This window comes from Corvus hawaiiensis, chromosome 17 (assembly GCF_020740725.1).
Source record: "Corvus hawaiiensis isolate bCorHaw1 chromosome 17, bCorHaw1.pri.cur, whole genome shotgun sequence".
NCBI classification, from domain to species: Eukaryota; Metazoa; Chordata; class Aves; order Passeriformes; family Corvidae; genus Corvus; species Corvus hawaiiensis.
The window spans coordinates 2,874,389-2,898,163 of NC_063229.1; the positions used below are offsets into that span (position 1 = coordinate 2,874,389).

Genomic DNA, 23,775 nt, shown 5'->3' on the forward strand with positions numbered 1-23,775 from the left:
CCAAGGAGCAGCCCCCATCTGTGTGCTGACACCACTGATGTGCCAATGTCAGCCGTGTGCAGATGCCAAACATGTGCCCAGACACGTCCCTGCCCCTCCTGGCCTGGCACAGCTCAGTATGGCAGGGCCCTGACCATGCTCAGTGCTCACCCTCCCACCAGGACCCAACACGGCTTTTTCCAGCAGAACAACTCCTTTATTTTTCACATCCCCCTGCCTTTGGCCATTTCATTTTCACCATATGGATAAGAGGAGAGGAATTGCTCAGCATGGAGAGAACCAGGACTCGCCCTGAAGACCTCAGTGGCCAGTTTCTAGCTGTAGCAATGGCTTTGCTGTAAGTTTGAGGGGAAATGGTTCTTTCCCAAATGGGTAAAAAGATTGTGGATTATGTTTATGTGCTTTTCTCCCTCCTGCCACAATCATGTAATTGAAAATTTGAGCTGTAGTGCTAAGCTCGTCTGAATCAGTCATCTACATAGATTAGACACCTTTTAACAGGAACAAGACTAATTTGCCACCCGTGTTTTGATTCCAAGCCCCAGGTGTGATGATTGGGTGGGGAAAAGCACCCCCTGGAAAATCAGACCAGAGGCCAGCTCGAGGCCTAGGTCACAGTTCGAACCGACTGTGTATGTGTTTGGATTTTAGCTTGTTGTACTTGGTGATCAGGTCCAGCTTGCTGTGCCCCAGAGTCATTCTCTTCTCCGCCCCATACGCGCTGTTCTTTTCCAGCAGCACGTCCTCCGGGAACTTGTCGTAGCAAGGCACTACGGACTTTTTATCCCGTTTGAGGTGGTTGTATGGGGAGAACAGGTCAAAATGGCCGTGTCCAGGGCTCTGTCTCTTTTCCACCCCATAAAACACATTCTCATTTTCAGCTGGCAGCTCCCCGGAGGTGGCCACAGGCCCTCTCTGCTTCAGGCTTGTCCCATTGCTCCCAGTACCCTCCGACAGGGACTGCAGCAGCTGCCCTGCTCTCGGTGGGGAGCAGTGGCTGCTGTCGGCCTTAGTGTCCCCCTGATAACCAGGTTTATTGGAGGAAGGCTCTGGCTGCAGGAATGTCCTTGCTGTTATGAGGTTTGATTTGGGATACGAGGCTGGGGTGGGTTTATTTGGAGGACTGTTTGCTGAGTCTGGTGGTTCTTCTTGCTGTTTAGGGCAAGTGGGCTTCAGGAATGTGTCTTCCTTCCCCTTTTTATTGCCAGAATCGGAGCTGGAATCTTGCTTTTCCTGGTGTGCACTGCAGCTGGAGTTTTTCATAAAGGGAGACACTTTTATGCTCCTGATGCTCACATTGGAAAGGCTGCTGGAGGGGCTTAGGGTCTCAGTATCATTCCCCTGAGTGGGTTTTAAAAGATAGTTGTCAACTTTTGAGGTATTCCAAGAAGAGAGACATGTCCCGGGATCTGGCACACAGAAGCTGGTCACTGCTCTGGACTCTGCATACAAGTACCGGAATTCCTTGTCAAACTCTGCAACAATTTGCCCACGGAAGTGGGTCACCAGGCCAGTGTGGACTTGGCTGCAAAGCCAGGTGAAACTGCAGGAAAAGAAACAAAACACATGTAACTTTAGTTCACAGAGTGCCAAAATGCCTAGCATGGATTTTAACATCCCAGTGATGGATTGCTACCCAATTTGTCGTGTTAAAACTTTCTCTAAGTAGGCAGGTGTGAGACTGCTCATGGAGATGAACATGCTCATCACATAATTACAAAAGAGCAGCCCTAAAGTGGTTGTTTAATTTCAGCTTGGGGCCCCCTCGTCTTGGCAGGAGTCTCATGTCCTGACATCTGCAACACATGATGGGCTTGTAGGAGCTGCTTGGGCAGGCAGGAAGTGAGGAACGGAGCTCTTGGGCACTGCCTTGAGGAATGAAGGTCTCCAGAGACCACAGGAATACCTCAGAACCAGGAAGGCTGGTGATGTTTGCTATAAGCATTGCTGCGGGATTCCCAAATGCAATAGAAGTTCATTCTTGGCTCAACAGTCCCTGCCCTCACAGTTAAGTGTTTTGGGATCTTTTCTGGGAGCTTGTCATATTCTACCTTAAAACCAAAGTGGTTTTGCCCTAGCTGAGGAAAAACTTCCATTAATTGCCACTCTGCAAATTTTCCTTACGTGTTTAACTCTACCTCTTGTTTGTACCCAAACTGTACCCTATTTAGCTCTTCCCCAGTATAGCTACAGACTGTAACCACATTCTCCTAATCTTCCTTTTCCTGATTAAACAGGGAAGTTCCTTCCAGAGTGGGATCCCCAGGCTTCTGGTCATCCCAGTCATCAGCTGATTTTTTATTCTTCCTGTAGTCAAACCAGACCAGCAGACTAAATGTGTCAAATAAACCAGAATTTTCAGAGGTGGCAGTACCAGCTGAGTGCTGTGTTATCGGCTGCTAAAGCAAGACACTGATTCTGAAGAGCAGGATAAAATGACAGGAGCTCCAGGATAGCAATTGCCATGGGAGATTACATTCTCAAGTAAATGTCATTTCAGGACAAGATACTGGCACTGTGTTTTGGGACCTTGTCAATGTTTAGCTCACAAGACAGCTATTTGGGAACTTGTAGTAGGAAATCCAGCTCTTGAGGCTTGTCCCTGAGCACTCGGCAGTTGTTATAGGTCGGACTGGTGTTGGTTATGTTTACACTCAGCAATCACACCCCAAAGAGAAGCATAAAATGAAAAAAATACTCTGCTGCTTCATATCAAGCCAGGTACATTAGGTAAGAATGAAAAAGTAGTAAAAGAATGAAAAGATCTTTGTGGGTGGCATGAAGAGTACTCAGAAATACCATTCTGGAGGCTCAAAGCAAATGCATCCCTTCACAGAGATATTAGGGGAAAAAAACCAAACCAGAAACTAGCTGGGATGGCTAAATGACAGAGAAGAAGCTCCATAGCCCAGAGAGACCATCTTTGAAAAAGGCTGGGTCACACATTGCAAAAGGTGAAAGAAGAAATATTCAGCTCTTTTTGAGGCACATGGTCCGTGTGTAACAGGAGTGTTCAGATAATTCCTCTGCATCCCTTTATTGTACAGGAGCTTGGGCTGCCCTGAGCCCCCCTTTGTACAGAACATAAGGGAGGATCAGTCTCCTGTTGAGATCTCTGTAGAAGAGTTTGGAAAACATCAACAGAGCAGATATCAGCCACTGGGCAGGAGTGGTGAACATCAACCCAAGAGCACCAAGGGAATGCCAGGATGCAATAGCTCAGCTCCTAACCAGGCTGTACTATCTCCCACTTGAAAGGGCTCTGGCTATCAGGAGAATGGGAGGGTGCTAATGTGATATAATGTTTTTAATGTTCCAGACCATTAAGTCTCACAAATTAGATAGATATAAGTTGTGTAGATACAGAAATTACTAGAGACTCTTCTAAAGAATACAATTTATGGCCACATAGGAAACATGAGATAATAGGAAAGACAGCTTTGGCAAAGGAATGTTATCTCTCAAAAAGCCCTGAGAGTTCTTTGAAGAAATGCAGGAGTCCAGACAGGGGAGATTTCATGGATCGACACTGTCAAAGGCATCTGTCCCAGGGCACTTCCTGGCTCCCAAGAGTGCTGGTGGCTCTGGCCACATTGTCACAACATTGTCCCCAGTCCCAGTGCACCCAGCCATCTCCTCTCACCCATGTGAACTGCCCTTCCCCCTGTGAGGGGAGAGCACTTCCCCAGCCTTATGACTGTCCCTGTCCCTGGTGCCTCTTACAGCTCTTGCCCCAGTCCAGGCATTCCTGTGTCCCAGTTTCCCGTGCTGATCCAATGGGGTCCTGCTCACTCTGTGTCATGACAGGCTCTGGAAGGAATCATCCAAGTCCCCTGGTGGCACAGCCCTCCTTGCCACAGGACAGGTTTCCAGGGTGGGACAATGTGGTCTCACCAGCCATGGCTATTCCCATCACTACAAACTGATAAAGGTCTTTTCTTCCCAGAATGGCCTGGAGGAAATAGCCAGGGAATGATTTCTGGTGTAAAAGTGAGGCACTGGCTGAAGTTCACAGGTTACAAATCCAATACAGACAAGAAGAGGTACTTCTTTGCACAACAGAACACCCTCGTGGGCTATGGAGCTCCTCCTCCTGCAGGCCACCCTGGATGCTAAAACTTCATGGGAGCGTCTGAGAGAGGTTGGATTTTCCTGACACTGTTTTTCCCCTATAAAAAACTGCTTCTCACAGCAGTTCTAGATCACCCTGGGACACAAAGGATTCTGAGAGAGAATGGCTGCAGGATAGGATCCCCTCCTCCCTACCCTGCCTTCGGACTCTCCGGGAGCGGTGCAGCTCAGCCCTTGGCCGGGAGATGGAGGTACAGCATCATCTCCGGGCCGTGGGGGACCCCGGCCAGTCCTCGCAGCATCCCCTGCCCCGGGGCTCTGGCGTGGGCCGAGCAGGAGTGGGGAGAGCACCTGCGGTGTTCCACAAGTCTCTGTCTCAGCAGCATTTTCGACACCCAGATTAGTTCCCTGCGTGCCCCCCTGTAGAGCCGTGCTCTGCTTTGGGGTCACGGTGGCCTTTGCCTTTCCTCAGCTGTTTGTACGGGTGACTCCAGATCTCCACACTCAGCCTCTCTGCTTCAGCTCTTTCCAACGGACGAGATACCAATTTGCAGCAGAAGGTTTTTTGCTTCTTTCAATAGTTTCTCAAACTCATCTTTATTGCTCTTGTGTCACTTGGGCTGTCACAAAGCCATTCTTTTCTTTCCATATGCCAACACAAACTTCTATGGGTTTTTTTTTGCTCATGGCTAAATGCATGTACCACATAACACTCATTACTAGACCTTCCATTTCAAGTGACATTTTCTTTGATAAGGTAACAACGACCTGCCTTTATTGCAGCAAGCTCTTTTAGCTTGCTCCCAACACACTTGAAATAATTTCCATTCCTTGATTTTCATCTTCCTTTTGATCCAAACCATGCAATGTATTCAACTAATTTGGGCACCCATGTCTGTTATCTCTTACTTCTTATTCATCCTTCCAGCAGCAGACCTTGTCTCTTTCTCCTGGATTCACTTTTTATTTACACACCTGAGGATTTGCTCCTCCCTGCTTTGGTGTGCCCAGCAAGGCTGTCCATAACTCATCTCCTGGTGATGTCACTGCACTGCTGTGTGTGTCACCTGGGCTTCCCTTGCTGATGCACTGTGCTTCCCACTCCTTACACACTCACTTCCTGCTTAATTAGAATTTCTTTCTTGAGGTGACTCCTCATCAAGCTAGATCTGGAACTCCCCCTTCAAAGCTCTTTCCTTTTGCTTGGGCCATGGATACCTGCGAGTATAAGCACCTTTCTTTGAAAGAAATTCTAAGCTTCCTCCAGCTTCAAACCCATGTAGTTTATCTGTCCATTGCCAAACACTTCTGTACTTCAGATTTATTTCTCCTGAAGCCACGTGCAGAGCTTTTGTACTCCTGTAAACTTTTGCCTCTCATTTTTCAGTTTCAGCTGCTGTGTCAGCTTCAACCCCAGATCTTGAGTTTCCCACTACAGCAAACACTGAGCTCCTTCCTCTCTGTGCCCATGGCAAGGCACACCCTGATAGCGCGACCATCTTTCATTTTCAGCAGAGAAATTTAATCTCCTCTAAGACAACTCAAACAGCCACATAACTCCCTTTCAGGCTGACAATACCAGCTCTTTTCTCTGTTTCTAGCCTGGCAAGTGTTTACTCTTCTTTTCCTGTTCAAGATCCTGTTTAGCTCTAGCCCCTATTTGCCCTTGGGCTCCTCTCACCTGCTGAAACAGTAAATACCTTAAGTGCTCAAATAAACACCCTATTTCTTCTGGTGCCCAGAATAATCCTAAATAGCTAGATATATAATTACATTTAAGATTTTAGATTATTGCTTTGCCTAGATACCTCAATCTAGTTTTTTTTCCCCTTCATTTAGAAGAAATACAATGTTAAACATTTAATCAATGTACACGTAAGAGTTGAAGGGTCTAAACTAATTTGCCTACATTTGTTTAAGACAAGAGCAGTGAGCTTAGTTTCCATATTTAGAAATGCTGCAAAAATATGCTTGATCTGTACCAATAGGCAGCAATAGATCAGAATAAGTTAAAGAATCATAGAATCACAGAACATCCTGAGTGGGAAGGGACCCACTGGGATGATCCACTCCAACCCCTGGCCCTGCACAGACATCCCAACAATCCCACCCTGTGCCTGAGAGCATTGTCCAAACACTCCTGGAGCTCTGGCAGCCTCGGGGCCGTGCCCATTCCCTGGGGAGCCTGGGCAGTGCCCAGCACCCTCTGGGGGAAGAGCCTTTCCCTGATCTCCAGCCTAAACCCCCCTGACACAGTTCCATGTTGTTCTTGTAGTATGCATGAATAAAACCTGTGGAAGCAGAAGGACAGTTGAAGTATTTCTGCATATTTGGGTCCTTTTCTTCATTGCTCATCTCCTCGTTGCAGAGCTGCCAGACTGGAGTAACCCAATGGACAGCAGGAAGCAGTGGATTGCTACAGACCAAAGCTGGGACATGTAGAAGGTCACACAGTTTGGGATCACATGCTTCACTTTAAAAATAAATGCAAGAAAACTGTATTCTGATAAAAGGACAGGATGGAAATCAGTGACACTTGGGTAAGGAACTAGAATCAATGGAGAACATCTGAACAAATAAAGCTGTGTTTAGAAAAGTGCACAGTGGCTGTAGTGGGAACTTTGCGAGCAGAGTGCTGCTGATGGTAAATAAGCCACATTGAGGGGGTGCTGAGAGACTAAGAAGGCAGAAAGCAGAGGAATAAAGGGAGATCCTGCCAGGTTGAATGGGGGCCACTATAAGGAGAGTTGCCGAGACTGCATTTAGACACTATAAATGACCACTTTTTGGAAAAACGAACCAGAAAGCCAACAGAAGGAGAAATAACATCAACAGTTCAGGGAGTTTCTTTGGGAAGGCCACTCAGCAAAAAATAACCATGACCTACCCATATCAAATATTCTTTCAGGACCAAAATAATCCACAACAGTAATGCTTAACTTCAAAGAGAAAGCAAGGAATGCTATTAAAAAGAAATTTAAAAGAGTAATCGAAAAGGTTAAATGCTTGAGGTGGCATGAAGATTGTTAAAAGATGCTATTTTAGATCTCAGAGAAAATGTACCTATCAAAATAAAGACATTTTAAATCATTAAAAAAACTCACCATAGTTAAAAGGTGCATTAACCAAAAATATTAAAGCAAACAGCCTTCAAAAACTGGAAGTCAGCGATTTTCCAATTATGAACCAGGGAACAACCTATCATTTAATATTGAACATAGTAGCAGAGGAATGGAAAGTATTACATGGGAACCTTTTAAAGAGCTTCTGGAAAACTACAAACCAGCCAGTCTTATTTCCATACTGAACAAACTGGTAGAAGCAAATAGGGAGTAAAATGATTAGATGCATAAATAACTATAATCATAATGCTGTAGACTCAGCATGTTTTTGTGGAAGGAAGCCATGCCTCAAAAGCCTCTTACAGATCTTTGTAGGAGGCAGCAAGCACACAGATGTGCTTGATGTATCAAAATTGAACTTTCAAAGAGATTTTGACATGGTCATTCAGCAAAGACCATTTTTGTTGCTAGAAAAATTAAGTGATCATGGAGTACATACAAAGGAAGGTCTTCTCAAGAAGTAGCAGTTGATTAAAGATACAAACATTAGCAATAGGTTTAATTTAGCCACTGGAAACCCACAGGTTTTGTGCTGGGATCAATGCTGTTCAACATATTGAGGCAAGTCCTAAAAAACTGTAGAAATTGTCCGTGTCAGAGCTCGTGGCAAAATTATTGTGGATCAAAAGAAAACTGGATAAACAGAAGCTACAAGAGGATCTTATTGTAAGGGGGGAATATGTGACAAAATGATGGACAATTAAATGTCAATAAATTCAAACTCTGGATACAAGAAATTACTAAAAAGCCAAGGATACTTCACCTGGAGAAGAGGTGATTCACATGAGGGATTATAATGGGGGAGGGTAAAATCATGGATGCAGCCAAGAAAGTAAATAGGAAACACTGATTTTCTGTACCCACTGATTTTGTGGGACTTTGGGGACATCAAATATAATTATCTAGCAGTAGGTCTACTGTAAACACCACAGATCACTTCTTCACACAAAACATAAATTAAACTGCATAAGCCATTGCCAGAGGGTATCATGGAGGCCAGACATGGTGGGAAAGAGTCTCTGATGGTAAACTGAACATAGAGAAGCACGTACAACATAAAACCCCAGAGTTCTGAAACCCCTGATCCTTGCACACTGCATTGGTGAACTGCAAAACCTGCTGCAGGGTAAGGACACTCTTACCCTCATTCCTGTATCATCCCGAGACACCCCTGGTTCCACCCTGGATCTTTGGCTTTACTCGGTAACTGTTCTTATCCTTTGCATCTGGCTTTCCTATCTGCAGGGACAGTAATTGAAATATCTCCTATACAGGTTGCACTAACTCAGGAGCAGACATCCTGATTTTCTCCTGTGGAAGTGTTTCTGACAACTGTTGAACAAATTCCTTGAGAAGAGACTGTTTCTGTTAGTCCAGAACATCCTGTGCTTACTGGCACACCACAGAATCAGATGTAAGACCCTATTCAACTGAAATACTATCTTCCAGAATTCCAGAAGTTTCAGCTCTGCAGAGATCTGTAGAAAGAGAGCACATGACAGCCCCCAGTCCCTGCCCTGAACAGCACGGGGAGGAACTGACCCAGAGAGCTGCACCTGCATTTTCAGCAATACCCTGACTCTGGGCCCCAGGGAAATCAGATATTCCTCCAGCTGTGCAGTTCAATCCAGCTGACACATGCTCAGCTTTAGCCATTCAAAACTGAGTGGTCCAGTTATGTGCTCCCTGCTCCTGCAGCCCATGGAGATGGATAGGGGGTTTAAAAGATGAGTAGATGTGACGTGGGTTAGTTGTGGGCTCAGCAGTGCTGAGGGAATGCTTGGACTCAAGGGTCTTAGAGGCCTTTTCCAACCTAACCAATTCTATGATTCTAGGATCCTGTGTTTCCAGGCAGTGATTCACTCCATTGTTTTTAAGTGTCTTAGGATGGTCAAAATGCTACCAGACACTGCTGTCCATGTTGCTTAGAGATTTGACACAACCATGTTCAACCATGTACTTCCATTTTTCATTCATTTTGCCAGAGTTTGATGAGATGAGACCTCCACTCTTGGAGATGATGAAGTCAACACCAGAGGAGAAAGTGCAGCTTGAAGTTACAGCACTGACAAGGACACTGGTAGCCTGAGGGTCCAGCACATGCTCACAGAGAGATGGAAAGAGAGAGAAAGGGAGAGGGAGAGCAGTGTTCAAGGAGATCTGGTGGAAGGAGAATAAAAGTATTGCCAGGACACCAAATTCACAGAAATATCAGAGCAGGCTGTCCTGAGGAGCTGCACTGTTCATGAAGGATAATATGATGCTCAACAGTGTGAAAATACTGTGGGAAAGATCTGCAGGTGGAAAAGTAACTAAAAAGAGTCTAGTAATAAAAATATAGCACCAGAACAGTAGTCCTGACCCTCTGATCAGAACTGTGATGGAGAACAATGTTAACTGAGATCACAGAGGCTGCAAAATTAGGATGGGCAGCAATAGTGGGAGCTCATCCCAGTGAAGCACATACAGGTTAATGCTTCACTGGGATGAGCCATGGAGAAAACTTTTTGGAAGCAATAAATTATTACATGCTAGAATTAACTAGTCTAAATTGTTTGACCCACAAGAAAAGATGTGATTCAGGATGTGGTCTAGAATGGTGTGTAAGACTTGGTTCCAGAGGCAGAAGTGGAAGAACCCGTTTGTAAGAATGATCACAACACAATTTTAACTCTTTAGTGGAGAGCAAACTAAATAAATGCAGCATGTGGAGGTTCAATCTCAAGAAAGTCAACTATGTAAAAATGCAGCAATAGGTCAAAAAGAGTTGAAAGGGAGCAGACCAAAAATCCCCAGGATGACTGGGGCTGTAGGTTGCTCACAAGTGCTGTACTGGCAGCCAAGGAATCAGTGGGCTCATTTGAGGCCTGGGGGTCAAAAGGGTGATGGCAAGGCCATAGCTGAGAACCTCAATGAACTTCCTGCATCTATCCCTGGTGTTGGTGGCACTGAGATGTGTTTCACTCCTGTGTATCAGCACCACCAGAAAGGCCAAGGGCTGGGAGGTTTCCAGTATGACCACACCTACAGAGAGGCCTCTGAATGTGGTCTTGAGGCCCACACACCACTGGAGCTGCCCTCTACCCTGGGGCATGCAGAGTGTGCTGTGAAGAAAAAGATTCCTGCTAGCATGGAGAAGCACGGACAACAGGGCAAAGGCAAAGGCAAGCCCAGCCTCACGAACCTGCTGGAGCTTGGTGAGGGAGCCAGTGAGCACATGGATGCCCTCAGGCATGGAGGGGTGCAGTGAAATCCCCAGGTTTGCAGAAGATGCTCAGTTCCTTCAGGTGGTTGGATACCTCACTGAAGGTGAGCGAATCCAGAAGGACCTCACAGAACTGAGCAAGTGGACAAATATGTGGCAGATGAACTTCAGTAAAGGAAAATGTGGTGTATCCATAGGGGAAAATGGTCTGTATGATGCTGAACCTGGAGCAGCTCAGAAAGGAGCTCGGAACCAGCAGCAGCAGTTGTCTGACGTTATCAACTTGGAGTGCAATGGCAACTAAAACATGCAGTGAGTGTTGGCCCCTGCCAGCAAGGGCCACAATCACAAACCAGAGTCTGGGCACCTTTTACCCCTCTCGAACACCTTGGTGCAGCGTATCAGGGGGACCACATGCAGTTCTGGTCTCTGCACCTCAAGAAGGAGGTAGTGAGGTCAGAGAGAGTGCAGAAAAACAGAATTAAAAAGGCTGAGGGATGCAGCAGCCGCTGTATGAGGAAAGACTGAAAAGTCTGAGGTCTTCAGCTAAGGAAAGGGCAGGGAGGGTGGATAAGATGGAGGCTTGGAAAACTGTGAAAGCACTGCCTGAGGTGAACGCAGGGCAGCTGCTGAACCAACATGCAGCACTAGGAGTTACATCATTCAGTATTTTGGTAAGGAATATTTCCTCAGTGACAACAGTCTCTGCCACAGTAGTTGCTGTATTTTCTTACCTGTATGTACCAGCAAGAACTTGGTCACAATCAACCAGGACAAACTTCTCCAGAACCTGGCCTGCAAATTTCTTGCCTGCTTTGCTGTAGTACGTGTCTCCACTCAGGCATCTTATGCGCATGTTCTGAAACCAAAGCAAGGAGAGTTGGTAAGGGGCCATGTACTGAACTAAACTGAGATGTTCCCTTGTGCATCACTGCTGGACTCCCTCCAGCTCGTGCCAAGAGGTAGAACTCAACAAGGCATTAAGTATTTCTTGGCTCCTACATACCAAATATTTTGTCACACTGCCGGCTTCTACAGGATAAAAACAACGGCAAAAATTAACAAGTTGCACTCAAGTGCAAATTCTAGTTTGAAAAAAACTTGGGAGAATCCTAAGAGCCTACAGATCACTTCTGAAGCATGTAAAACTATGCAATTTCTTCCAGATTATTAATAACATTCAACTCCCCACACTAGCTGATGGCTCTGCATTGAACTAAATTTTGGCCAAAACAGCCTACTAGTTTCTAATCAATAGAATGTCTGCTCTGATTTTATACAATGACAGGCTTAAAACTAAAACATCGCTCAATGAAAAAAAGACTTAGAGAGAGGAATATCTACATTTTAAGGATTTCCTTTTATCAATAAAATTTTAAATGATATTAACATTTTCAGGTGCTGTACTCAACTGATGCTCCACTGTTTGAAAACTGCAAATACTTGTCTGATACAGCTTTGGCCTGTAAAACCAACTGCCCAGAATAAACTGGGGAATATGGCTCTTGGTATCCATCAGGAGCCTTTTTCATAATGTGAGGCGTTTGCCCATAACGTTACTTGCACCTCGGGTGAGGGAGGCAGAAGAGCAGAACAGTCACTGGAAACTGTTACTGACCTGCTCTGTGTGATACAGTGCCAAACAAAACATCTGGCATGTAAATAAACATCCCTAAGGCTTACACCTACGCGGGGCTGCCAGGTCATCCCTTCCTGTCCTCCAGGCCACTCTTCCTGCCCTCCAGGCCAGCTCCCCTGACACCTGTAGCACCTCTGGAATCCCAGGAGCTGTCACAAGCTGTCACCAGCTGCATTTGACCGGCAGATTCCTCTGTGGGCACCTCATCCCTGCGGAGCATCAGCCCAGCGACAGACAAAGCCCTACAGCAGCTGGTTCGGCGTCGGGGCCGATCTGCCCCTGGCAGAGGTGGGCGCTCGGGGAACGTGGCCGTGGCCCTCCGCCAACCCAGCAGATTTCTGGCCCGGCTCAGGCCGGGGACAAGCACCAGCAGCTGGGATTCGCCTGCAGATGTTCCCCGCTGCTCCCCTTCCACCCTTCCCGAGCCGCCCCTGGGCACCCCTGTGCCCCCTTCTCCTGCCCCCCTCGGGGCTCGGGGCAGCCTGGCACCCTCGGGTGAGGAGCAGGAGGCTCCTGGGCAGCGGCTCCCCCCGGGTGGCTTCCCTCTGCCACCTGAGTCCCCGCGGGCAGGAGCTGTGCTTCCCTCCGGGAACACCCACCAGGTGGGAAAGGCTGGGCTCTCACATTGCAGTGAGGGTCACCCAGCCCACCCAGGAGCACCATTGCCCTCCAGGGCTGCACAGCAGCAGCAAATCTGCTCCTCCAGACCAGAGCCTACCCAGCTCCCTCTTGCAGTGGGCCATGGCAGCTGGGAAGAGCAGGAAGAGGGCCATCATTTATGATGCTGCCCCTAATATTGCTGCTGCCCCTGTTTTCTGCTCAGGAGATTTCCTGAGCTTCTTGTGGTTTGTCTCAGTGGGAACCCCACCATGATCTCTCCTCCAAGTACTGGTTCAGTCTTCTTTTGAGTTCATGGAAACTTCTAGAAGGGACGGAGCTGAAACTTCACAATTTTCACACTGTGGCTCTCACTTGTTGGCTTTTTCTGTCCCAGAACATACCCTCATCTGCCACCTATGAGCAGGGAGAAACCTTTTCCCTGTAAGGACAGTTGTGCATTGGAACAAGTTATCCAGAGAGACTGTGCAGTCTCCATGCTTGGAGATCTGCAAGACGAGACCAGGTAAGGCCCTGACCTCACAGGCGACGCTGGTTTGAGTGGGAGGCTGGACTTGATGACATCCTAAGGTCCCTGCTGACTTGCATTAACCTGTGATCCTCTGAAATGACACCACAAGTTCCTGAATCAGACCAAGATAACGCTGGATACCTGGGGAGGGGTTCACCTTGTCCTGTGGCCAGTCAACACAGGGATTTTTTTTCTTCCAGTGCCAAGGTTTTAGTAATACTGGTTCTCACTGGGAGGAGCTTCCTCCCCCCCTCCTTCCTGGGGAAATTAAAACAACTTCAGGTAAGGGACATTCTATAAATTTGTCACCACAGTATTTCTTCACTCCCTTTATCCCTTCCAAGGCTGGGTGAGTTTCTGATATTTGGTTGATTTTAATCATCCTCTTCTTCCTCTTGTCAACCCAGGCCCTGAATCAACCCAACAAGATGAGAATCCTGCAGTCTTGCAGGACTGCCAGGTACTACTCTTGCTCCATCCAGGCAGTAGTTCCAGATGCAGCAGATGGATGCTTGAAAACTCCAAGTTAAGGCTTCTTCTGTCACCGCTGCCCGATGCTCCACGTGGGATTTTCTGATGCTCAGCACTGGAATTTGCCACCAGCAGACTCACATGTTGTTGTCAGAAGTAAGACGCCAGAGGGGCAATTACCCCAAATTCCCCATTCAACCCCAAATTGTCACCAATTATTCCAAATGGAGATTTACCACCACATCCTGTCACAACTTAGAGGCAGGCATAAAATATGTACCCTCATTCCACTCAGATGTGTATCCAGCCTGTAGGTAATGGACTGCTTAGGTGCATCAGCATAAGAGACACTTCAGATGGAGAGCTGCTAGTGAGTCATGGAATGGGGAGGCAAGTGTTAATTACCCATTCAAGCACAAGACATGACATCAGGCCTAACAAAGACACATAGGCATCTCCATGGATATAAACTCCTTTTAATTTTAATTTTAAAAATGGGCACCTCTTGGATAAGAAGCAATGAAATATATTTTAGAGAGATGGAATTCATCTGAACCCACCAGGTCACTTCAGTGAGGAAGCTATTTGTGGAAGCAAACATGCTCCAGCATGGAGCAGTTTTCCCTAAGAGCTGCCATCTCAAGAGGCAGGATGAAATGGGTCTGGCTTGTAAGAAGCAAGACAGGACAGAGCTTCCCCAGCACAGTGGAAGAATCACAGAATCATTTAGGTTGGAAAAGACATTCAAGGTCATCAAGTCCAACCTTGTCAACTGGACCATAGCACTGAGTGCTTCTCTAAAGAAGCCTCTCTAAATTAACCTTTGTGTAGACAGGTTAAAAATGAGGGAAAATAAAGACATTTATGACTGCATCTATTTGGAATATGCTGTAAAACATTATTTTTGCATTGTCCCTAGCTTGTTTTTTAGCTAGGAATGCTTTTGAGCTAACTGGAAATTTTTCAACTGTTCCCCACAAAATTGAAGGGAAAACCTATCAAACTGGTGGCTGCAGTAGAGTCAGTGCTCCAGGGAATCCTCACACCCAGGGAAGGAGCATAGCCAGCACTGCTGGCTTTACAGGAATAACAAATGACAACAAAAGAACCAACTTCCATTGATGGATGGTAGCCAGAAATGGGGAGAGCAGGATACTGGGGTGCATCTATGGGGCTGCAAGTTCCCAAGAGAGCTTGTGGCGCTGTCATGTTCATTTTTACTGTTTATCTGCTCTGGGCCCCACACGCTGGGGGATGGGCACCCACTGAGCAGGAATTGGGTTTTTCACAAATCCCTCATGGACTCACAACTGAATTGCAAAGCCTAAAAGCAGATCTTAATGTGAGATTTTTAACCTGTGGGTTCAGCAGAAGGAAGTGCTGGGGTTTGCAGCAGGACATCTGAGGGGACTCACTGCTTGCCCTCCCAGCTATTGCCCTGCAGTAGCTCTGGGGAGAATTTAAATCCCTGAGCTCAGCGATCTGAACTATGAGCAATTTAATTCTTGGAATTCTATGTCCTAGAGCAGAGGCTGTGCCCTCTCCTCCTGTGTCCAGATGATACAGGTTCACATAAACTAAATTTCCTGGCCTCCCTCTGCATCTCTGCACCAGCCCAGCAAAATGCTCAGCAACTCACTGCATCTCATTGGCCCCAACTTCCCATTCCTTGCATGGAAAACTGAAGTGCGGACCACAAAACATCAATATATGGGACTAGTAGGCTCCTGCACACCTTCCTCTTTATGTCCAGGCAGATCTCAATTTCCTAGAGCAAACAGCCATGGTCTCTTAGCCTAAGACAGTGAGAGAAGGGACAGATCCTAGGGAGAAGGGATGAGTCCTAGGGACCAGGCAGAGGGAACAGAACACAGGGTACATCATTTTTATCAATTCCGAGACCTGTTTATCATATCCAGTGTGTGACTGAAAACTTACTGGGAAGCTGTCCTGAGTAAGAGCCATTTTATTGCACATTTCCACAAAATGCTTCAAGTACTCTTCATCCAGGATCAGGTAAACGGGGATGTGCCGTCTGCTTGAGGCCTCCAGCAGGTCACACAGAATTTCCATGTCTGTAAACAGATCCATCACAATTGCTATCACCTGGCCAGGAGAAAAGAGGTGGGGGGGGGTGGGGGGAGGAAAGAAACACAAGAGACTGTTGAAATCTCATGCCCAAGTGAATTGTGCTTTAAACTATGTGCTTTAAACTATTCAAACCTCCTGAGTTACTGAGCCTCTGTGGCCACCTGAGTGGAGATGATTCTGGACCTTTGTGTTTAACAGCTCTTACCCCACTGTGGCAGCTAAAATAAAATTTTAATAATTATGAAGACAATCCCCATCCAGGTACCTCCTGTCTCATCTGTTATTTGCAGAAAGGAATAGCTGAAAGGGTAACATGTACACAAACTTTGAATGTCAGTGGTGCAACAAGTATGTGTTGCCTTAAGAAAATATGCCAAGAGCAAAGCATATAAACAAGAGCTGAGACTGAGCAAAATCATTGTTCAATCAGCAAGAGTGACTCTACATGACTGGCAGATTAATATGAAAAAGTACAATTTTTTTTCAGGACAGACACACTGCCAGGTGAGGGAGAAGGTATCCTGATTAAGTATGTACAAGTCCTCGTTCCAAGATTAGATCCTAAGGGTGCCTAGACAAAATCAGAGAATAATGTGCGTGGAAAGGATCCCTTCCCTTTCCCTGCTGGCAGAACTCCTGCTCATGCAGCCAGGGATGCAAGTGATGGGTATGAAACCTGACAGGAGAAAGAAGAAATAACGCTAAGATTATTGAAAAATAAAAATAAAAATAAAAATACATGTATCTCAGTAAAGTTAAGATAAAGTCTCCAAGGAAGGGGTCTTAAAAAGGAAAAGAATTTTAAAGAGAACTGCCAGTTCTTTAAAGAATAAGGTTGAAAAAGGCCATGGCAATCCATCCCACTGAGGAGATGGAGTGGGAGGCAGCAGACTGTCATGGCTACATGAATTATCCAAAAACTGGAATGAAAATACAGAAAACAAAAGGTAGGTCATGACAAGCAGCCACTACAAGTGAGTTGACCCAGGACTAGAAAATTCAAAGTACAGAATGACCTGCAACAAGAATAATGCATCAAGGGAAATCAGCCATAAATAGATTCAGATGGGATTGGAGACCCTGTTGCTCTGTTCCTCATGGAGTGAAGTTGCCAGCAGACAATTGAGAGGGCCATTATTTGGATGAGGAAGTGACTGTTGGGATCCATCTGTTGTTGGCTGTCACCGCCAGTGGTGGGAATCAGGGGGAAGGAAGGAACAGGCAGGAGAGCACTTGCTGAGCAGGATGATTTGTCACTGCACCTGAGGGTACAGAGCAACCTGGTCACAGATCTTGAACCATCAGCAGTTCACACTGAGAACTCATGAAAGATGGGAACACACTGCAGGATGAAAAAATGTAGGGAAGGATTTACCATCAGGCAAACTTCTTTTCAAAAGCTGAAAAAAATAATGGAACTGCCCAAGTACTTTAGTCCCCATCTTTACCATATCATAGTGAATAAGGTAACTGCTGCTTGTAAATTGGGTGTATAACCCTGATTTGTGTTTCTGCACCTACCAGAGAATGCCCAAATACACGACTCAAAACCCACTAAAATTGGGAGTGAAGCTCCAACAGACTATTCTGCTTCTCAGTGTTCATGCCCTGGCACCACACGTGGCACATGAAATGCATCAGTCAGTCAGTCAGTCCTGCTGCCATCATGCCCCCGTGAGGAGGGAGCCTGTTTTCCAGCACCTCCCCTGCCTGTGTTACATGCATGGCCACAAATGCAACTCTCCATAGTTCAAATCACCCCGTGGATCTCACCCCTGCAGGGTGAGCCTTCCTCTGCTGCTGCTGCTCACCTGCTCCTCTTCAAACCATGAGCTAAATGCAGAGGATGGCAGTGAGGTCAGCTTTTACATGTGCAGTGATTCAAGCTTTAAATAGGAACAGGGGAAATTGAAGTCATGGCATGGATCTGATCTGGAATAGCTTCAGAAAAGAGGAGAGGAGCTCCAAGTTTAACTGTCCTTGGATTTCTGCTCCAGACTGCCACACTGGCCCAGATTGCTCAGTGCCCAGTAGCTCTTCTGCTCCGTTTTCATTAATAAACTGCCTCTTTCTAGGCTCACACTCGTGGCCTCAGTGCTGCCACAGGCAGAGCGGGGCCCCTGGGCTTCCCCGTGCTCTCCAGCCCAGTCTTCTGCCTGGGGAGCTGGCTGCTCTCAGACTGCACACGCCATGGAGAGACCTTTGCACAGAGCCACAGCAGAGAGGACAGCAATGGCACAAGGCTGATTCCTGCTCCCTTGGCAATTGAGCCCTTTTGCAGAGGGACAAGATTTCGTGGCTCTGTTTTGTCCCCAACACACTGTCATTGGTCCTCAACATCTTGCAAGAGGCCCGAGGCCCAGCTCACCACAGCAGGGTTTGGGGAAGAACCTTCCCAGGGGATTGTATGATCCCAGACATCCACACGGGACACAAGGCAGCTGTCAAGAGCTAAAAATCATTCCTGCTGTCCAGGCCAAAACCACATCTCCACCCTCTCACCCTGGCCCTGGGAGATACAGGCTGCAGAACCTGACTCCCAAGGGCACCTCTTTTTGTAGCCCTTGTCAGTGTTGTCTTCCCAGAAGCCTTACAAGGGTTTGGCAAACTTCTCCCCTCTTGAAACGTGCCCATATCTCATGGAGAGCAGAGTACGCCCTGGAGGAGCTCTGCAAGCACTGAGAATCATCTTCAACTTCCCAAATTAACGTTGCTGCTGGTCCATCAGCACAAGGTACCACTGAGACCCACAGTGTAAAAGGACTTTGCCACATCTCTCCACACTGTCCCCCAGCCAAAGGCCAACTGCAATTTCGCCAAATTTCTTTGATGGGTCACACATCCTCTGATGATGAAGCACTGTGAAAAAACTATACCCCGACCTTGTGTAAAGCCTCAGGCAAGTTCCTCTCAGCCAGACTTCGCCTCGCGATATTCGAGCTCATCTCAAGCTTAAGTTTGAGGCAGGCTTTGTCCTGGGGACAATCTAAACTCTGCTTGGGAAGTCAGTGTGACGGAGTCAAGGAAGACCGATGCTCCTTTGTCCCCTGATCCCACATGTTATGGGGCCCTGCCTGCACCCAGGGTGCACAGGAGGTTCACACCATCTTGCTTTCCTCTTCCAGTGCGTGCAGGCTTTGGCAGGGCTGGTTGCCACAATTCAGGGCTGATCCTTGCCCAAAACTGGCACTGCCAGGGCCTCAGTGCTCACTGTGAGAGGGATGGGGCTGAGCAGGCAGCAGCACAAGGCACAGTCCCCCGTGGCAGCCGATGCCCAGGCTGGATGCAGGTGGCTCCTGGCAGCCTGGTGGCCGGGCTGCGGCGTCAGCGAGAGCCCCAGGCAGCGGGGCCAGCTTGTGCAAGCTGGGTGAAGCCCTGGTAGTCACACCCAGGCTTTCCAGAGCGGGTCTTTACTTGGTCGGGAGGTGGAGCAGGCTGCAGCTCTGCTCACACCTTCCTTCCCAGCGCTCCTGGTGTGCAGCACGGCCGATGCTGGACAGGAAGGACGGCAGCCCTGTGCGTGCTGCTGTGCCCTCCCTGCACAGGGAGATGCCCGTGCCCGTGTGGGGCTGCTCATTCTAACTGAGGGTATCCATAAGGGCCCTCAGATCAGCACAACCTTTTTGAAAATCAAAGCAGGCAGCTCTTACAATAACATAAGATCAACCCCAAGAAATTTTGGGGGAAGAAGACCCTGGAAGGTTTTCCCCCTCAAACCTCCTAAGAACATATGGTCATTAAAAAACAAAACCAACCCGCTTTGAAGGTCATTCCAAACAGCTCTTTATAGCAGTGGGAGTTGGGTATCCAAGTACCATCTGCAGTTCAGGCTCCTGACAACTCATGTCTCACATTTAAAGCTTTGGGCATTCAAGTCAATTGGACCTCACAAACCTAAACCTGTGTCAGTGCCTCCAGCCCCTCTGTTTCAGTGGTGGGGGCTGCAAGATTGGGGCTGGCTTGGAGCATCCCTGCTCCTCACCATGCTGGTCACGGCCCCTGAGCCCATGGCTTGGCCTTGGCAGGTCAGGATGTTACAGAGACACAGCTGCCCCACAGGCTTTAAAAAAAAATCACACCTTGCCATTGTAGGGTTAAACCATGACATTTCCAAACCCACTTCTGGAAACTCACAATTCAGCAATTACTGGAGTCATCACTTTAGGAATTACAGCGCTTACCAGAACCCCACTGGGGTTTGCCATCTGTCTGGTTTCTAACCAGCACAGCTGGTTTTACTGGTATTTGCCAATAGCAGTGTGGTTTGGGTCATTACTACAGTGGTGCCATTTGATCTCTTGCTTCCCTGGGGACCATCAGGGACCCTTCTGCCACCAGGTACAGACATGAGCACACAGCCAGAGTCTAAGGTGTACAAGAGGGGTGAAAGAAGCAGCATGGGCAGTTCAAACCAGGTTGGAGCTCATCCAGCAAGAGCAAAATTGTAATAGTATTATCAAATGAAGACAAAGGTGTGGCTGCACTGCATCTTCTTATGTCTGCAAAGAGAAAAGCTCAAATCTGAACATCCGTCTTCAAAGAGAGCTGGTTAAATACAGTGAAGGCGAAAGACCAACTGCACCAGCAAAAGGTGCTAATGAAACAAATGCTGCTTATGCTAATTTGTCTGTACAAATATGCTGGTTGCAAGAGATGTCAGCTGGCATTGTTCTGTGTGACTTTACCAGGGAAGAAGCAAACAGCATTTCAAGACACACCTGTCTACAGGATCTGGGAAAAGCAGTTGGGGATCTCAACATCTCAACACCAGCACTGTATCCCCCACAGGAGGAGAAACACTCTAAAAGAGGGATCTATGACAAAAGCTAAAAGTCTAGTGGCAAAAATATTGGAAATACAGAAACAGCAGCTGCAGAGCAAAAAACCAGGTGGTTCTCCAAATGGTTCATACTGGCGCTTCAAGCAAAGGAAGTTTTTTACCTCTGGTTGCTGTTTTAAGACACATAAGAAACATCCTTTTGGATGGTTTGTTGAGCAAAATGACTCAGTAAGTACTTAAATATGTGTAACTGGGGTTGTGAATGAGCTGGAATTACCATCAATCATAGAGTTAATCATGGGAAGCACTGGCCAGAGCTGCTAACCCAGAAGCCAGTAGAACACCAGTAATAAATCAGTAAGATACTTAAAAACTCATTCTCACATTTCACACAACAGTAAAACACACAGTGTGAAACCTCCAGCTTGAACATGAAGGGCTGAAGATTGTCAGGGCTTTGTCAACCCAAGCAAAGAAAGCAAAAAGCTCAGAATGTACTGAAAGTACAATAAAGCATCCACTGCCCGGGCAACTTGCCCGCAGCAACTGAGAAGTTCCTGTGAACTGAGGAAGCAGCAAGATGTTTTTCCTGTGGCTTAAAGGATCATGATATCACTGAAAATCTGGGACACGTGCTGGGTGATGGGAGGACATTTTTTGGTAATCATTTACTCTGTGCATTCTGCCATGACTGTGCCTTAATCCCCACTGCTGACAAGGATGGAGTCAATATCACAGAACTTTTCAGATCATTTAAGATACCATAAATCAGCTGCCTGCAAAGACAAACAAAGTTTTTTGTCACTTACTTCCTGGACGAAAACTTCCTGTAATTGCCTATAAGATGCAATAGAAGTTCAGGCATTAAGCAAGGGCTGCTTACGACTGAGCAGCAGCTCGTGTGGCAAAATGCTCTTTTGGGCGAAAGAAAAAAGATCCCCATTCACCTTATATCATGCCCAAACTTCACTGATATGTGGCTCTTTGAGGATGTTTTGATGCTGTGCAGCAATGTGAGCTGCTGGGAATACATAAATTCATTTGCTCCGCTCTGCTGACGGTGATAGAAGATCACACGTGAGTTGCAAACAGAGGTCCAGGTGATTCCTTATCTCCTGCTTTTGCACGGGCAACAATGAATGTAAGGAGTGACTGTAAAGTTAAATAGGAAATTACTGGTGTGATAAGAGAAATTGCCAGAAGCTGACTGGTTAAAGTGAACTTTGCTCTAAATGTTTCCTCAATATCTCAACACAAATACTACAAAAGAAGTTTAATGTGAAACAGCTGAAAAGAACCATAAAGAGGACAAAGACAAAAGCTGAAAATGTGTCTGAGATAGTTGTCTGAGCTGCTTCTTCCACACAGAGTACACTGGCAAAGCAAAAGAAACAACAAGCAGCATAATTGAGTGAATAAATTCATGCCAGCATTGTGCTTGGTAGGCAGGCACTGTAGTCTTCCGGTTTTTATTACATCTGAGGGTTGTAATAACACACCAGAAACTGTGCAATGGGGCAAAATGGGCTGATCTTACTCATCCCCAGAGAGGCACAGACATCAAACCTAGGAGACAGGATTCTAACTTACTTCAAACCACATGCAGTGATTTTCAGTCCCACAAATTTACTTAGGTCATATGTGGTGAGGTCCTGGCCTAGGCTGCCCAGAGAAGCTGTGGCTGCCCCTGGATCCCTGGAAGTGTCCAAGGCCAGGCTGGACGGGGCTTGGAGCAACCTGGGATAGTGGAAGGTGTCCCTGCCCATGGCAGGGCATGGAATGAGATGGTCTTTAAGGTTCCTTCCAATGCAAACCATTCTGAGATTCGCTCTGTGACAGCAACTCACCAGTGCTATTCTCTTGTCCAGCTTAATGATGTCCAGGGTTGGAGAAGAGCCCCAGCTGTGCAGACTCTCTGGCCAGGGGAGAAGGGCTGACAGGGACACACAGAGCCAAGGACACTGCAGGCCCTGCCACGCACCCACTCCAGGCTCTGGGACTGCTCTGCATCCCTGCAGCCACAGACACAGAGAGCCTGCAAGGGCACTGCTTGGATGACATGAAATCCCAGGCAAAAAGAAATTACAAGAAAGGAAAGGAGCAGGAACAGCTACAGGGCTGCTGCAGAAAAAGCAATCACATCATGCCAGACATGTAGAGAGCAGCGACAGCGTGGAGCGTGTGGTTACAGGTGTGGGACCAGCCACCGGCCCCGGGCGCTGCGGCACAAGGCTCCCCTCAAGGGACACAGCTCTATACGTACCGTCCGTGCCCGGCTGATCAGAGACCGGACCGAATCCTTAATGCTGTTCGTTTTGTTTCTCTGGAAAATGACAGTAGCTTCAGTCTGGCCAGACACTGTGAGGAGTGGCGTCCCTGGCCACCCCAGCTCCAGCTCCGGAGGGTGCACATCAGACATGAGGGGGAAGTAGGTGCCCGACGTTAGTTCAGAGTTGAGGGAGAACCTGTCTCCAGTGTCCCCATCACCAGGGTCGGCTTCTTTGTCTTTCATTGCACTGGAGTCTGGAAAGCTTTGGTTCCTCTGACGGCTGATATATTCCATGTCCAAGGTGGAAAGAAACGGCAGCTCCCTCTCCTCGGCGATGGCGCTCAGGTAGCCACGCTCCCCCTGCTCAAGAAAGGCGTCGATGGCCAGCCTGGCTGTCTCGCTGTGCTGGAGCACCAGCGGGGTGGGCTCCCTCCACCACGGCTTCTTCAGCTGCTCCAGGCGGCTCTTCAGTGGCCCAGACACCCCTTGCTGGCTCCCATAGCTGCGGTGGAGCTGGGGCCTCACCTCGACTGCCAGGTAGTTGAACATGACTGGAGCTGCTGATGCTGAGAGGTGTCTCTCCCGCTGGATTAGTCCTGTGTCCGTATTCAGGTCTTTTCTCCCCCTCCTGCACTCCTGAGCTCCTCCCAACAGGTTCCTTCAGGACTCAGCATAAGCTCAACTCCTTAATCACCAGGTACAGCCTCGCACTCGGGGGGGGAGGAGCCGGCTTTCCCCAGCTCCCTCACCGGGCTTCCCCCGACACACACCTGATACTCAGTGCCTAGAGTGTCCCTTTTGCAAGGGAGGAGTATCAGCTCTTCAAGCTGTTCCTTCCTTTTCCTTGTAACTGATTAATGTACTGTGCTCCCCTCCCCTTCCCTTCCCTAGAGGTCCCCACCCTTGGCCTAGCAGGCTCTAACCTGTTTTGTCCCTCACTGTGCTTGCAGTGGAAATGCAGATGCTGGAACTTGTTCCTGCTTGAAATTTGTTCCAAA

At 47.5% G+C, this 23,775-nt stretch overlaps 1 protein-coding gene across 1 annotated transcript; it reads right to left on the minus strand.

The window, feature by feature from the left end:
* Positions 1 to 174: 174 nt before the first annotated feature.
* On the minus strand, positions 175 to 23,601 carry FAM83C (family with sequence similarity 83 member C). Its single transcript, XM_048322304.1, has 4 exons — positions 22,772 to 23,601; positions 15,576 to 15,743; positions 11,133 to 11,257; positions 175 to 1,543 (listed from the first exon to the last, which is right to left on the minus strand). Exons 1-4 carry the CDS (start codon positions 23,324 to 23,326, stop codon positions 613 to 615), a joined length of 1,779 nt encoding a protein of 592 aa, XP_048178261.1. The 5' UTR covers positions 23,327 to 23,601; the 3' UTR covers positions 175 to 612.
* Positions 23,602 to 23,775: the final 174 nt, after the last annotated feature.